The 16,977-nt window shown below is 35.6% G+C and overlaps 1 protein-coding gene across 2 annotated transcripts in view; it reads right to left on the bottom strand.

The window, feature by feature from the left end:
• FIG4 (FIG4 phosphoinositide 5-phosphatase) overlaps positions 1–16,977 on the bottom strand; it is a 75,597-nt gene that overhangs the window by 12,974 nt on the left and 45,646 nt on the right. For both annotated transcript variants that reach the window (XR_012632824.1, XM_074896152.1), the window contains exons 17-22: positions 16,244–16,302; positions 15,512–15,659; positions 14,552–14,635; positions 10,967–11,162; positions 7,854–7,936; positions 3,380–3,469 (exon numbers count right to left, since the gene is read on the bottom strand). Coding sequence is in view for 1 of the 2 variants with exons in the window: in XM_074896152.1 (XP_074752253.1) it covers positions 3,380–3,469; positions 7,854–7,936; positions 10,967–11,162; positions 14,552–14,635; positions 15,512–15,659; positions 16,244–16,302 (660 nt within the window). In the remaining variant the exon portion in view is untranslated. The remainder of the gene's footprint in view (positions 1–3,379; positions 3,470–7,853; positions 7,937–10,966; positions 11,163–14,551; positions 14,636–15,511; positions 15,660–16,243; positions 16,303–16,977) is intronic.

The following is a 16,977-nucleotide window of genomic DNA, read 5'->3' as shown; positions in this document are numbered from 1 at the left end:
TGAGTACTAGGGAACTAGAACAGGAGCACTGTGTCAGCCAACAAGAATTATACTACAGTACTCAAAGTCTCTCTTCACATACATGATAGTAGATGGTGTTAAAAGTAATCCAGCTCTGTTTAGCTCTAACTAAAATTCTACCCTTCTTCCCTGCATGGAATTTCTCTGAACAAAGAGAGAAGCTTCAATATGCTTCTACATTCTGCACTCATTTTCAGTATTCTTTCACTGCATCACTGTAGACCCTGTTCAAGTATCAATTTTTTGCTTCTAATCTATACTTAAGAGTTTCTAAATTTAAGCCAAAAGCTTCTCTTCAGTATTTCTACAATGCATATTCCAGTTCATAAATATCTCTAAACTGACTTTGTAAAAATAACAAATACTTCTTTTTTTTATTGGCTTTATGTATCTGATAAAAATGACCACATGTTTAAGGTTGTAAGGTTGTTTTGGGGTTTTTTTTTAAGATCTAAAAAGGATATTAAAAAAAAGATTTTCTTGAAAAGTGTGGAAATGACAGCAACTAACCTAGGCCTAAATTATATCTGACTGCTGATGAGAAACCAAAGTTTTAGACTGAGTACTTCATTTTACTATGAAAAGGACTGGGGTTTAATTGCATTTGTATCTAGAAGGAACTACTGCAGAATGAAATTTGCCAGATTTTTTTCAATTTAAAATGCACCAAACATCAAATTAATACAAGTTAGCATAATTTTTCAATTTCTTCGAGTACTTCTTGGGCAACAAGACAATATAACAGTCCAACAAGTGCAAGATCTGCCTCAACTACTATTACTGAAAACCCTCTCTCTTGACTATGTTCAAGCTATTTTATCTCTAAAAATTTAGTATTCTCCAAGGAAATTTCTGACTCAGAACAGCAATTCAGACTCAGTAAGAGAAAGCTTCCTTGTTTTAGTATTGAACAACATGCCTTTAAAGACCAGTGATATTTATGACTTTTCTTGAAAGAACAATTTGTCACTGTCCAAACAATATTTAATGGTTTTTTAAAGTTGCAGAAAAATAGCTGAAGAAAATTTTTAGGCTGTATAAAGATATACTTTCAGAAAAAGAAATTACTGACTATAAGATACCCTGTTTCCTCTCATATCTGCACAGAAGAGCATTTTTGGTAGAACTGGCAAAGAAAGATGATCTGCTTCAAGAGGAGGAGTGACAGGAGGCACAGATTTGTGTGCTCTATGACTTTTACACTTTCACTGTTCGGAAAAACATGGAAATTACACTTGGGAAAGGAGAAAAATGAACATCTGACTACCAAAGAATTATGTGTATAGACATCTGACTACCAGAATTATGTGTATAGGCACTCTTTAACGTGTTCATTTTACAGAAGCATAGCGTGGGGAATAATTTACTGTATTTTAAGGGGGCAATAAAGGAATTATCTCCTGCAGTGTCAAACATGCTGGGAGATTTTGCAATTGCACAGAAGGAATTGTCTGTCTTGCTATTATTATAAAATAACTTCTTAATAACCATTTCCCTTCAAAACATTCAGGGTTGTGCCTTCATTTTTAGAAACAGTTTTACAGTTTACCAACCTAACTTGCTATTTTAATAACCATTGGATATATTTTATTACAAAACTACAGGTACATTGACCTACAAAGTGTAAGATTATTAATGATGAACCATGCACAGTGGCATCATTACTTTAAATGTATATAATACCAAATGACTAAGCACTGGTATTAGGCAGTATTGTCTCATACACAATATTAAACCTGTTTCATGCTATCCTGCTCCCTCAGCCCCACTGAGACACCCTCAGTCTCTATCCCTGCTTGGGTAAGTGCTATGCTCAAGGTTCCCTCACTTCATCAGCATAGAGGGAATGCTCTAGAATCACTGCGGGAAGCAAAGCTGAGTCTTCTGTAAATCAATGGATTACAGTAAAGGTCTGCAGTTCTATGGAGTTGCCCTGCTGTTGGGTAAGAGATCTTGTACCCCAGAGTCAAAAGTAAATAAAAACCTGCCTTAGTGAAACTTTAAGCTGCCTACAGTACAGGAAGATGTCAACTGGGCAGTTAGGAGTTGATCACCTAAATTCCAAGACCTCTTCAATAACAGTATATTTGGATAATATCATGACCATTTTTTATACTAGTACTAAGAAAAGATTCAAATGATCTGGACTATCACTAAAGGTCATTCTTGTACAGCAATAATCAATCCATGATCACATACAATTAATTCCTTATTTCAGTTGAAATTAAACACGTACACCTATTGTAATTTTGTTAAGAGTTATTTTTCATAGTAAGGGAAAGTTACTCTATTCACAACAGAATACATCAAAATTATTCCACATGGCAGATATCTCTGGAGAGCAATCCTCCTACCATCCCACCATAATTGGGTTTGTTGAATATGGCTCCCATACTAATCTTCTGGGATTAAAGTATTCAAAAAGTTTTTCACAAAAAGAGCAGTGGAATAGGCTGCCCAGGGAGGTGGTAGAGTCACCACTCCTGGATGTGTTTAAGGGTCATTTAGATGAGATGTTGGGGGATATGGTATAGGGGAGAACTTTGCAGAGCAGGGCTGATGGTTGAACTCGATGATCCCAAGGGTTTCTTCCAACCTGAATGAGTCTATGATTCTAAGTGTTTCACTGGCAAAAAGCACTTGGAGATTGATCTTCCCTTGCAACCTACCATCAACTACTTACCTGTCTGAAACAAGATGTTAAAACACTCTGCATACTGATAGTATAGACCCTCTGACTTCAGCGACACAGATGGGGATCGAGTGCACAAAACAAAGCAGGAATCAATTCCCACTTTACCCTACTCTCTCCAGCACCTGGCCACACACCAGAAAATTAAAAATATAAAAATATTCCATTTGACCTTACAAGACTCCTCAAATGTCTACTAAAATAAATACAGGGCACTCATAGATTTCTCAGAATAAATAAATTCGGGTAACTGCACACTAAAGACGGTTGCAACTTTGAATGTTTTTTTAATGATGAACACGCAGGTCAACCAATCCCTTTCAAACTACCTCTTTCAAAAGCCCTCTCAGCCAGAAGAAATTGCCTTTTAAAGTCAGCAGCTTCAGCATTTGTGTTGTGATAACTCATGGCTGCTAAGAATTTTGAATACAAAAACTAAAAAACCCCAACAACACCACTCCCCCCCAATGCACTTTTTTTTAAGTTACAAGGGAGAAGTATGAACCAATTCTTCATGCTATGCATTGAATCCCCTTATGTAGTAAAAGCAAAAGTATGACTCTCAAACAATTTAATATCAAATTTACCTGATTTTTCAGGTCTAATGAGAAAAGCAAAAAAAAAAAAAAAAACGGGGCTACAGCAAAAAAGAAAAAGAATACTTACAAATTTATAACCCTATCCAAGTGGTGTTTTGAGCAAAGTTGCTGGCTGTTCTTGTCTTGTTTATGCTGACTCTGTCCCAGCTGAACAAACCTGGGAAAAGCAGTAGACAGAATAAATCAAAAGAAAGTAAAAGAACTATCCCCCAAAATTCAGCAAATGAAAGAAAATTACACCAAAAGAATAAATTCTTAAGTCATGTTATGTAAGTCATTGATCATGAACTACTAGGTCTCTGGTAAACGTGTATTTTTAAAACTTTGCAGGGGGTGCATGTGAGAACTCTGTATGTTCTTTTAGCTTGACTAGACGTCACCTAGTATGTCATGGGATTAGAAACAGGTCTCTGCTCCTATGAAATAGGCAGCCTGCTACAGTCAGCTTCCTATGTCTATTCCAAAGCAATCAGTCAGATGAACAGTCTATGGGAAAAGTCAACAGAAGAGATAGAAAGTCTCTCAAGTTTCAGATTTAAGTCAGTCCTCAGCCAAATTCAATCTAGTTTAGTCAGCTGAAATAGTGTTAGCCCAGATCCCTTATTTACAAGCACAACCTTTTGGGAGAATTCTCCCATCTCCAAATACTTGTTGGAAGACACTGAAATAAAAAATACTGCTATAGCTTTTTTTCTTGGCATTGACTTGGACTAAATTTTAAAAAACCTAGTTAATCACTACTCTTATTCACTCAGTCTAAGAGGAAAAGTCAGCGGATTTCAGATATATGTATATGTAGTTATCTTGCACTCAAACTCCATTTGTTCACTCTCCAACACATCTGTGCTACTGAAAACAGAAGTAAATGTTAGTTGTGATTTAATACTTGAATTTTCTGAGGTGGAGGGTTTTTCTTAATAGTTAGCTTCCATTTAGCTTAAAAAAAGTCTTATTGGTTTATTTCAGAAATATTTACAGCATTTTAACAGGGGACAATTAACAGTTCAAAAGCAATTGGATGCAAAAGTGTACAGAAGACAAAGGAAAAATACATTCCTAAACAGCTTATTGTGACTTCTTTCTGCTCCATTCAGGTTCTATACTGTAGAAACAAAAGCCTCAGAAACATGTGACATCACTTCGGATGCTGAAGGCAGAAAAACTTACATTTCTAAATAATTCTAAGTGGAAATAAAGATAATTAAGATCTTCTAGTGCAGGAGCTTGCTATCGAAACAAGCTTAAAAAAAACAAAGGCAAACTAAAGGTGTAACTATTGAAATTTGTTGCTTCAAATTATTCAATATTCCAAAACAAATAAGGCCTAAATTAATACAAGCAAGTTACCAGATATCAGTAAGATACCACACACAGTTGATCTGCAGTATACATCCTCAAATTATTTGAGGAACCTCCTGTCCCTTCCAAACTCAACCAATCTGTGCCTCTGCGATTTTTATTTTGATGAGAATTAACACAAGTTATCCCAGCCATCAGTGAAAACAGACTGAACAGATTCAAATTACTTTTCATTCACATATAGACTTAATATAGATCAGTTAACATAAAGTAACTTAACCTCAGGTACTTTAAATCTGCAAGTCCCTTATGCTAATAAAGAAAAAATACATAACATGTCCAACGATGTCAAGTGGAGTCAGGAACTTACATCTCCATTTCCCTTGTTACAATAATAGAAAAGGACTTGAAGTGAGAAGTGTAATCATACTGTGAAATAAATTGCTGCTATTCTCAGATGATGTACATTGTAATAAAGGATGTCAGTAAAATCTATACTTTCCACATAAATCATCACATCAGACCATAAATAGTACTATGTCACGTGAGCTAAAAGAGGTGAGGAGTTTGTATTTGTTATATTTTTAAAGCCTGCATTGCTTGAGGGAAATTAAATAAATGCAAGCTCTTTCTGTCTTGAAAAGGATATGAATAGGGAGCTTCAAAGCCCCCATGGAGTTTATAGTGCTACTGTAACAACAGACTGAATGTTAGTTCAGCCTGAAAAATTATAAAATGGGAAGTAGCTGCAATTCTGGATGTTATCACAGCACTGCTCATCTACACAAAGTGGCTCGTGGTAGACACCAGCTTGCACTGGGCCATTTGCAAAACAAGCATAACTATTCGGTATACCAAAGGGAATTCTTAAATTGGCATCCATTTCCTAGTGGTTAAAATAAAGTACCAAAGATAGAGGTGTCAGTGAAGTTAAAAATTTCAGGGCTAATGAGAAACATCCTCCTCGACCCTATTTAAGTGTACTATCTTCAAATTACTCAGCATGTAGGAAATAGAAACGGGAATTCCAAAGCACTAAAGAGTGCAAGAGAGGTAGCTACCCCTAAAGAAAAATTAGCTGAAAAAGACTTTTAAATAAAAAGAAAAAAACAGCTTTGAGAGGATTAATGAACTAAGTCAGGATTAACCATCACGTATTGCCAAATGAGAAGATGCCATAGCGAATTAAAACTTTCCTCACAAATTGAAAATTTTCAAATATAGCAAGGTAATCACTGCTATTACACATTAGAAAATAAAACCGAATGCACACAAGCCCATTTCAATGCACGCCTCACAGATATTCACTTCAATATACATACAGTGTTTTTCTGGGATGACACATAGTTTTCTTACATTAATTAATTAATTACATTTCTCCATTAATTCTACATTCTAAGCAGGTGTTTGAAACATTGGTTTATTACGCAAATGTAATTGATTTGGACTCCTGGTGTCTCATGTAAGTAATTGCTTTCTTGGCAACAGTGTTATAAGCCTTTAGTAACTAAGAGGGTCTCCAATTTGGATCTAAATTTCTCCAGCTGATCTCAAGTACTGAATTCCCATTACTCTGACTGGTTTCCAAAGAAAAAGACTGCAGTTCAGAAAAGAATCTCCTCCACCAGGGAACACAATAAGTAACTTTTTGGTTCAGTTCTAGTTCATCTATAACTGAAATTATTCTAGTCCAGTTTTGGTTTGAGTTAAAAAAAACCCCAAAAGATTCAAAATTTCTAATTTAAGAAAATATTTTAACCAGTTTCTTTTAATCTTCAGCGTTACTCTGTGACATTGAGGAGAGAATTTGAGAACAACAGTGTAAGTTTTTAACAATTTTAACAATGGCAATACACAGTCAGCACTCTATATGGGGTTGTGGCAATTCAGAAACAGCATTCCTGATTCAATGGGAGTCAGTGCCTTTTGTTGGAGAAGCATACCATTAATTTACTGCTTTTAGGGAGCTGACAGTTCAGGGCTCCTGCAGGAGTGGTGACAACTGTCTTGTAGGGGATAAAAGTCCAGGTTAGCCTTGAATAAAAGCAGAAGTTTGTGTGTAGTTGGAGCTGGGAGGTGATACCTTGATGCTTGCCCACCAACTCTTGCCTCCAACTGCTCACAGTAAGACAGCAGCTCCCAGCTCCTGAGGAGAGCCTTCAGGTGCTGGGCAGCCATGCTGCCTGACACTGTAGCAGTTTACCTCAAAGTGCTGGAACCGAGTGGGAACTTGCTGGACCACCTAAGGAGTTGTATTTTGTCTTGCACTATGCTGTATCTTACTAATTTCCATATGTATGGTTTGAATTCACAAAACCATTTATTAAGAACAAGTGGCAGTATGATGCTGTTCAAAACACAGTGTGGAAGAGCACATTATTACACGACGCCTACCACTGTGTGCATATATATATACACACACACACATATAAACCCACACACCACGTATATTTGCATGTTATTTCATGAAACTCCAATAATGGCAAGGGCCAAACTGACTTCTCCCTCTCCTGAAACCTGCAGTACAAATATCTGTCACTTAGATATCATGCTTCTGCAGTGTGTTATTCTGACCGCTTTTCTCAACTTTTCTCCTCATAGTCTATACCAGATTTAGTAACGGTCTCAAAGTCTCCCTATAAAATCCACAATTTTTTTTATTTCAGGCTCAAAAGGCCAAGCTGTTTCAAGAAAAAGGATGAATGTTATTCAGAAAAATAACTTTCCTTGAACATCAAAAGTCACACAACTATTAAATTTAAATATTCAAATTTGAGTAAAAGGTAACAGTTAACACATATCTCTACGAGTAAGACATGTTAAGACTTGTGTTGTTCTGGATGCATTTTTATAGAAGAGGCTATTTCACTTATGACTGATTTGAATTAGCTTAAGTCAACATTTGAGAAATTGAAAAAAACACAGACTACATATCTTAGAACCATGGAACCACTCCTAATATGGCATTTGTTTATAATTTCTATGACTCTAAAGTGACAAGTACTTGTACTGAAGCATCTTTCATTCTATTTAAGTTTGAAATATTGCATTCAGAGGCATCTGCATAGCTTCCACTGAAGTCAGAGTTGACACAGACATCTGAAAACAGTTTAATTGTAAAAACAGAATAGTGTGTATATATCCAAATATCTTTAAGATTTATATCTTAAAATAAGTTTGACAAGCTGTATTTAACTAGCTCCAATTATCTTTTACTGATTATCACTGGAAATTTATCTCACCTAGTGTATATTGTGAGATCATCTTCTGAAGGAACATCTGAAAGATTGACTCCATACACATCTTTTGTTGACTGCACTACATTCTGGAACATAAGAAGAAAGATTCAGACTGAGGATACTGTAACAACATCCAAAGAAACGTTTGCTTTCAAGCAAAGAGTTCTTTCTAAACCTGAATAGAATTTCAAAAGTACAGGCAAAACCAAACAAGCTTCTCATATACATCGTAACATTAGCTTGTGCATGGTTTTTTTAATAAAAATAATTTATTAAAAATACTCTAAGATATGTGTTCAACGAGAAACTTGAAAGATAACATGAGATAAAACAACATATTAGGAGAATAAGCTATATTTATAGAACATATAATGATGTAGGTATTAAATTCTGTTCTGTATTGAAATTTAACATGGAATAAATCATATTCATTCAGAACATGCTCCCACATTTGCTTTCACATTTTCTGCTGTCAATTCTGAAGTAATTACAAACTTCAGGTTGAACAAAACTATTTTTATTTCATATATTACACAATCATGTCAGTCAGCTATAACAGGGAGCCAATGCACATGCAGTATTTCACTATGTCTAATGATTCAGTGTTAAACTGAGGGGTTTCACTGACAAGACACGTGTGGCTGCAAGTAAGTCAACTATAAAAGTAGTTTCCTTTTAGTTCAGAAAGATACAAAGTCAAAGACCACCTTCGGAAAGATAATGTCCTGACCAGAAGCATAAAAGCATTTTATTATTAACTTCTGTGAGACGTGAACTAGTTGTTTGGGTTCCCCCCACCCCATAATGATACAATTTTTCTCTACTCTACAGTTGCTCATAAACTGTCAGTTTAGGTAACGGAAATATAAAATGTAGTATTTGTAAGCTTAGGCTTTGAAGTGCATTCTTCATTAAAGTTTCTTATTAAAGTTAAGCTTAACTTGAGAAAAAAAAAAAAAAGTATCTGAAACATTTCTATGGTTTACCAGTTCCAGAAAATGCACACCAATTTTTATGTTTGGTTTCTGAACAGAACGTTTCTATAAACATCATGCCCTCAAAAATAATGTATCTAAGAACAGCTTTGTACTTTTGAAAAGAATAAACAAATTTCCAACAGGTAGGCAGACATTAACGTCAACCCAAGTTAACTGCTAACATAGCAATTCAGCAAAATTGAATTGAAAATTGAATCCTTTTCAGCATTGCAGTTTTAATAAGCAATGACACAAATTAACACCACAAATTATGACTAAAATTCATTAAAAGGTGCTAATAAAATGGAAAATATTTCTTCATGTGCATTACTAAAAGAATTAGAATAGCTCACCCAACTGTAACCCATTAAAATTCAATACTATCTGAAATAATACTTTGTGTTTACATGCATCTTTCATTTAGGTATCTTAAAAATCTGAAAAAAAAAAATTACGTCTGACTGTTGAAGTGTGTTCAATACACAGATGGAAAAACTGACATGAGGTAACTTGTGCAATGGTAAGAATCAAGAATAAAATTTCAGGTTGGATTTTTGTTGTTAAAAGAAAAAATCTAGGAACAATCTGACTTGCTGGAAAACAGGTACTCTATTATTCAGAGACAATGGAAATTTTTCAGATAAAGTATCTTGCATAAACAGCAATAAATGCACTTATACTGGCATAACGATTTATCCAAATTGTCCAAAATTAATACCACATGAATTCATAGTTGTTTTACTGAAAATGCTTCATTAAGGTTAGGAAGAAGACAGTGTTGTATACAACACTGAAAGTCCATGATCTGAAAACACACAACCCTAGGCTATGGACTGAATGGAATGAAAATTTGAATTGTAGAAGAAAAAAAGGCAGTTTTACTCTCTGTTGCCTATACATTTTATACTGACTAAGATCATAAATGCTGACGTTTCTTCAAAAGTGATGATATGTACAAGCACAACACTAACCATTTAAATCAGCCATGACTTGAAAAAAAACCCCAAAACATCCCCCTTCCCCCCAAGTATTTTCAAAATTTGTAGTCTGTACTAGCATATCCTTTTGCTAAGATGTTTTCAGTGGTATCCAAAATGGATATCTACAAGAAAGCATTTGAAGAAATGTTACATGTATTAATAAAATAGATACTTCCATAATACTTCATTCAAATAAATATTTTCACTAAATTAGCACCCAAGGGATTCCAACAGAACTGGAGTTATGTCAGCAAAAAACCATTAATAGCCCACAATTGTCATATGACTGTGCATACACGAGTTCACCATTATCCTTCCATTATCTTCAACCTTGGTAGTAGCAATACCGTAGGACCAAGGTGATAACATTATCATGCATATTTTTTGAGTTAGTTTAATTTCCTTTTTTTTTCTTTAAATGTCAGACCATATAATTATGAAACAGCAATTAAAAAATCTTCACATAAGACAGGCTGAAATTTAGCCAGATTGAACATTACTGAACATTATGCAGATTTACATTTATATCTGCTTGACCAACCAGCATAATTCAAAAGGAATAGGTTTGTAATTGAAAGAGGTGGTGCTCAGGATCTCAGATCCATACTACACGTCTTTCGGGGGGTTTGCTCCAGATTAGTTCCCATGGAATAATGTTGATTAGGTAGGTAGATCAGGTACATTCCTGGAGAAGCATCTCCCAGTTTAGTTTCATCCAAACAGGAATCCTACTTGCACGCTCCAAGACCACCTTATGATGTGAGCCAAAGCATGGTAAAGGACAATGATCAGAACTACACTACTGCTCTGAATTAACACATTAACATAGATATATTTTTACAGTTTTATAATGGACTACACCTGACCTGAGTACATTTCAAATGCCATAGGTTTCCAACTGTAATTTTCATTTTTTGAAAAATGTTATTTTCTGTTGTGTTTCACACACACACATGTCATTACACGACAAGAATAATAGCAAAGTTTTATAAGCAGTTGTGCTAATATCTACACAAAGAAATTACACTGGAGAGCTTTTTCACTTAATTTTTCAGTGCTTTACTTGTAACTGTTCTGTAACATTTATCTTTTCTTTTTTTTTAAGAAGTTAATTCTAAGTCCATGTCTAGTCTTCTTGTCTACCACAATAATTTCTTACCTCTGTGATTTTTGTATTCTCTCCTGTATCAGTCACCTTTACTGGAGTTGAACGTTGAGAAACAGCGCCTTCATCTTCCTTGTCTGTCCCAGAATCATCTTCAGAACTACTTGACACTGCTTCCTCACTTGGGGGTGGAGGAGCACTAGCAGCTGTTTTGCGCTGCAGCACCGTTTCTTCTCTATTACTTTTGTTCCTATTATGAAAGACAGTGTATTAATGAAATCAGTGACTGTGTATTTATGAAACTAGTGAGATAATAACAAGTATTTAAAATTCCTAATTTTGGTTACAATCTTACTGTGGAAAATGAGTTCTGTCCTCTGGAGCAACCTGTTGTTCATCTTTTGAATCCCAATTGATTTACTTTCCTTCAATCTGTTCTTAGTCCAGAGCATTTAAAAGACAGCTCAAAGGATTATGTCAGCTTTTCTCCACCAATTCTCTGATTCTTTACTTAAATCCCTTCCACAGACTGACTGAATAAAAAGGACTAAAAATTCACTGAGACATAACGTCTTTGGCTTTGATCTGGGAAAAAGTTTCACCTTCTGATTAATAACACTATCCACTCCGTTAGCTTTCTCAATCTTGGGCCTAAAAATAATCTTAATTATGTCACTTTTTCCCCTCCATTTTCCATACCTCTCCCCTCAGTTTAGCTCTTTAATCAGCCATATTTCTTTATGCAGCATGTATTTCTCACTCTAGAAATTCTAGTCAATATAAAGAAGTGCCTTATTTGTCAGAATTCTTCGAGATACAGTATCTATATTTTAGTAGGCTAACACTGGGTTTAACTGTACAAGCTCTGAAAGGTACACATTACTTTACCCATCAAAAATTGTACAACCTCTACACCCTTTCCTACTGGCCATAGAAGGGTATGTGGTTGCACTTTCCTCTCAGACACTGTCACAATCTTTCAAGGACTCTAGAGAAAGAGGGACTGGAAGGCAGGTAATGAGAAAGTTTACAGACAAATCAGTTCTGGAAACAGAGAAGCAACATCTCCTCCTTGCTGAGGTGACTGTCCATATATATACTGACATTGCATGACTGTCCTGGTTTCAGCTGGGATTAATTTTCTTCCTAGTACCTGGTATAGTGCTGTGATTTGGATTTAGGACGAGAATAAGACACTGATGCTTCAGTTGGTGTAAGCACTGCTCAGCAACAAGTCAAGGACTTTTCAGCTTCTCATGCTGCCCTGCCAGTGAGGAGGCTGGGGGTGCACAAGAAGCTGTGAGGGGACACAGTCAGGACAGCTGACCCCAACTGACCAAAAGGATATTCCGTAGCATATGATGTCATGCTCAGCATATAAACTAGGGGGGAAAGCTGGCTGGAGGCCACTGCTCAAGAACAGGCTGGGCATCGTTCAGTTGGTGGTGGGCAACTGTTTTCCAACTGCATCACTTGTTTTTCTTGGGTTTTATTTCTCTCTCTTTTTTCATATTCCTTTTCATTACAAATCATTATTATTATTTTATTTACATTTTTAAACTGTTCTTATCTCAACCCACAAGTTTTCTTACTTTCACCCTTCCAATTCTCTCCCCCATCCCACCAGGGCGGGGAGTGAGCAAGCAGCTGTGTGGTGCTTAGTTGCCAGCTGGAGTTAAACTATGACAGTGACTTACTCTAAAGGAAGGCCCTAAAGAAAGCAGCATGCTAAGAGGCTTTGACAAGAGCATGCAGTTTGGTGCAAATCCTGTATTGAGTTGCAACCCTAGAGTTCTCATCAGCAAAGGCACGGAGGTCATGAGTCTCACTTAAGCTCTAGTGGAGCACACCATGACTGTCACAGAGAGTTCTGCCAATTGCTCAAACCTCATACAGTAGTTTATCCCTGTAGTGAATTAGCTAAAGTTTATATGCATTAGAAACACATGTAAACATGTAAGAGTTCTCCCAAAGGCTCTTGATCCAAGAGCATACCCTACCCCCAAGAACATTAATAGAAGAATTGTTATAGCTGGAACAAATGCATTAGCAGAAAAAACACCACAGGTAAGTTTAATTTCTGACTCATCAGCATCTGACATCTCCTTAGATTGAAATTTATAGGAAGCTATTATGAAGACATACTGCATTCTTTTTAGAGAAAACTAAGGTTATCTTCACTGCTTTTCTAAATGAGGTGAAGGTCACAAGAAGAGCAGTCCTTTTTGAACGCTAAGAATGGAGCAAGTGGACAAACAGTGGTAAGAATGATATCCCCACTCCCAACACATACTCAGAAGGCCAAGATCTAATAGTCCTAGGGGACCAGAACACTTACAGATGAAAACTGATCACCAAATCCTCCAAAAATGTCACAAAAGGTCAAAAGATGATGACATATGTGCAAGGGAAAGATACCACCTCTACCAATGGCTAAATATGGGTAAGGTGAAAGATCGAAGCCACCTTTTACCCCACTACACAGCCAATGCATGGGAAGCCTTATGAGCAATACCCAAGGAGTCCTGGAACATAGCTTTGATCCAGCTGACTATCTCGTAACAATCCCAAAAAATCACAGTGGAGAGCTTGAAGCAAAGTGTCTGAGAAAAATGTATAATGGTCAAGTATTCAATGGAATAGCTGGAGAGAAATCAGTTAAGTCCAAATTCTGACATTATACCAAAGCAGAAGAATAAAGCTTATCCTCAGAAGTACCCATAAACTCACAATGCTTAACAGAGATAAACTGTATAACCATGGAACAGTCTTCTTGATTATTCCCAGGGAACATCAGTAGCATGAAATCAGGTTCTACAAGTAATAAGTATAATCTACTCTCAACATTTATTTAGAGTGAGTCAGGGTCAAGGCACAACAGACGTTATTTCTGAGACAGTCAAATTTTATAGCTTTTAACAGAATAGCAAGTTTTCAGCAGAACTTACAATGTTATGACAGCACAGGTTGAGTCATTAATGACAAAAGGTTTCCTTAATATGAGGCATCAAAGAAAGAATTAATTGATTCAGGAAGAGTTCCCATACCCGTTGTGTGGTACAGCAGATCAAACACAACAGTAGAAAAAATAAAGTAACAAAGCAAGTCTAGGATATGAAAACAGCTAAATGAAACATTCATCTGTCCCAATAACTGTTGCTGAATTGTTTTATGTAATTTGATGTATAAATATTTTAAATAACATTTTTTATCAAAAACTATGCTGAAATTGGCATTTATTGCTATTTCAGGATATATTTATTCTATTTTTTTTTAAAAAAGACAATATATGCATTCCTGTCTCTCCAATAGAGAATACAGTTGCCACTAGTATGAAAGATGATCAAATTTTAACAACCTCTGTATCTTTATTCTAGATAATTTTATCTCATGGGTTTCACTTAGAGGAGTACAAGAAAACGGAAAAGACTAAACAAGTCTGAATAAGGAATTCCCAGTGTCAAAGAAAAATCTCAAATTAGATATGACTTTCAAAGTGTACATTTCTACAGTATAACATCAATGTTATTTTATTTCTATGTAACAGAAAATATGCTACACAGACACACACAGTTTATATATTTGCATTACTATTTCACTACTATTAAACCAGAACAAAATTTCCTATTTCAGACTTACCCCAACACTGATTTTCCAGTTTCATCAGGTTTACGAACAGTAAATGGACTTGGATCAATCCCCACATTCTTAGGCATAAAATCTCTGCCAAAATAGAAAGGAAAAACTGTTTATGAGCGAAGTTCAACACATAAAATTTTTTAATTTTCTGGAAAAAACACCTCTAACATCTACCTTTGAATTAAAAAAAAAAAAATTATAAAAAGAAATACCACGTTCTATTACAAGTTAAAGTCATGTAAATATAAACCCCCTAGGCTTTTAAAAAGCTTTCAATCGCATTATTTAGTTACATAAAACAGCTGCAAACATTACCACTTGCCAAGGCGGCTAGAGCAATGTGCTCCATTTCTGTGCTGAAGAAGCCCTGTAACTCAGCTACACTGTTTTCAAAATGCTGCCAACACTCAAATTGGTCAAAAAGGCACACAAAGTAATCTGCCTGGAAGTCTTTAGCTAAAGTCTGATTAAGATTATGCTTAGAATATCCTGATGATTGCTGCCAACAACAACAAAAAAACCCCAACAACCCACAAATAAACAAAAAACCCCTATCTGGCCAGCTGTGAAAACCTGATGAACTGAAGAAAACAATTGTAAAATGAGAGCAGAACAATTAGAAAACAATTGCTTTGAACGTAGTCTCTGTGATCTGAGTCCACAGAAAAAAAGCTTAATTCTCAGCCTTCAAGTGCCCAAACATTTGGTATCCCATAATGGAAAATAACTGGAAGTTTAAAAGCTATCTTAACAGAATTTTATTAGAGTAGCATTTTGATTTCACTGTTGTGATTTAGTTTCTAGAAGTTTGACAAATTTGAAGCTTAAAACAAAAAAACCAAACACCTCACAAAACCTATCATGTTACACAGATTTAATGAAATAAATCAAATATACATTTAATTCACACCAAATCAGTTTCCTGTTAAGGATTTATCGTCACCAAACATCCCAATATACCGTGTAGAATTGGTCATTGCCAAGCAGAAAGTCTCATCAAAACTGCTCAACTCATATGGCCGAAAAAATTCATTGTGGATATCAATTTCTTCTTCATACTTGTGGAATTTCTTCACTGTCAACTTGCGTCTGTTTTCAGCACATGTCACTAGACGGAAAAGAAAAAAAATCTTTTTACTAACAACTACTGATTCTACAAAAATCTAAATAAAACAGCCTGCTTATCTAGCCAACCTACCAGGCATTTTTCTACAGCCATATCCCCTCTAAGACAAGAAAATATGATATGAAGTGTAGCACAGCTTTAATAAATTTGAATTATCAACCACCATAATGTGATTTCCCTTCATGACGACAGTTCCTAATAAAACATGCTCTACAGTATCCCAGAGAAATAACACACACTAGCTACACCCTGTCATCTGCAACAGGAATGTAACCACCAGCACAGACTATAAATATATGATAACAAGCAAGGAAAAAAAAAAAAAAAAAAAAATGAAGTGAGCCCCGGCACATAAACATACAAAGGTCAAGTTTTAGGCAATTAGGTATCTCATGCATTTTGCAGTTGAAAAATCAGCTCATTGAAGAGGAGTGGGGGAAGTATTTAGCAATCATCATGAAAACATTTTTTTTCAGATTTGGGATCTACAACAGTTAAAAAGCATATGTGACTAAAACTTCTTTTTCAAGACAGTCTGAAAGGCAAGGAGCAAACATAGTTCCTACCTTCATCAAAAGGAAGGGGTAAATGCTTCAGCACACCTGTGGTCCACCAGTAAGTATAACTATACAGGAAAAAGACACACAATAGATACAGAAGATTTGATCTTGTATCTAGTCTAAATGTTTGCACATAACAGTTACCCAACCATACAATCTCACTTTAGTAAACATTTCTTTGTAATTCAAGCATAGAAGAAAGAAAGGAACTATCCTTGGATGGAGGATTTCAACAGGTCCCTATCCTACTACTTTGCTTCTCAGGCCATGAAATTTAAACACATGAAGCTCAATAAAGGTATGGAGGGAAGAGTGGTTTTGTTCCATTAAACAAAATGCATTTCAGGTGTCTACCTCTACAGTACTGAAAATTAAGATCTTAGTACATAGAGAAGGTATCTGTGGATTTCTTTTGTTCTGGTCTTTTGGGGAAAAAACCCCACATCAACCCATCAATCCCCACCCACCACTTGGTATTCATATCCTAAAATTTAGGAAAATGGCATGAAGAAATGAAGGTCAACGATAATAAAATTGTCAAAATTGCATAAAACCATATTTTGATGTGACAGCTGCCCTAAGCCTGAGAACTGTTGGCATAACTAACAGCAAAAACCAGGCCCTGCTGGAAGCTTATTCAGGATTTCTGAAAAACAACAAAGTCAGTCAAGCAACACTGATAAAAACAAAGCATGTTTTATCTTTCATTCATGTTTACATATTCTTATTTTTCTCTTCTT

The sequence above is a fragment of the Athene noctua genome, chromosome 1, assembly GCF_965140245.1.
Source record: "Athene noctua chromosome 1, bAthNoc1.hap1.1, whole genome shotgun sequence".
Classification (NCBI taxonomy): Eukaryota; Metazoa; Chordata; class Aves; order Strigiformes; family Strigidae; genus Athene; species Athene noctua.
This window is presented reverse-complemented; position numbering and strand designations above follow the sequence as displayed.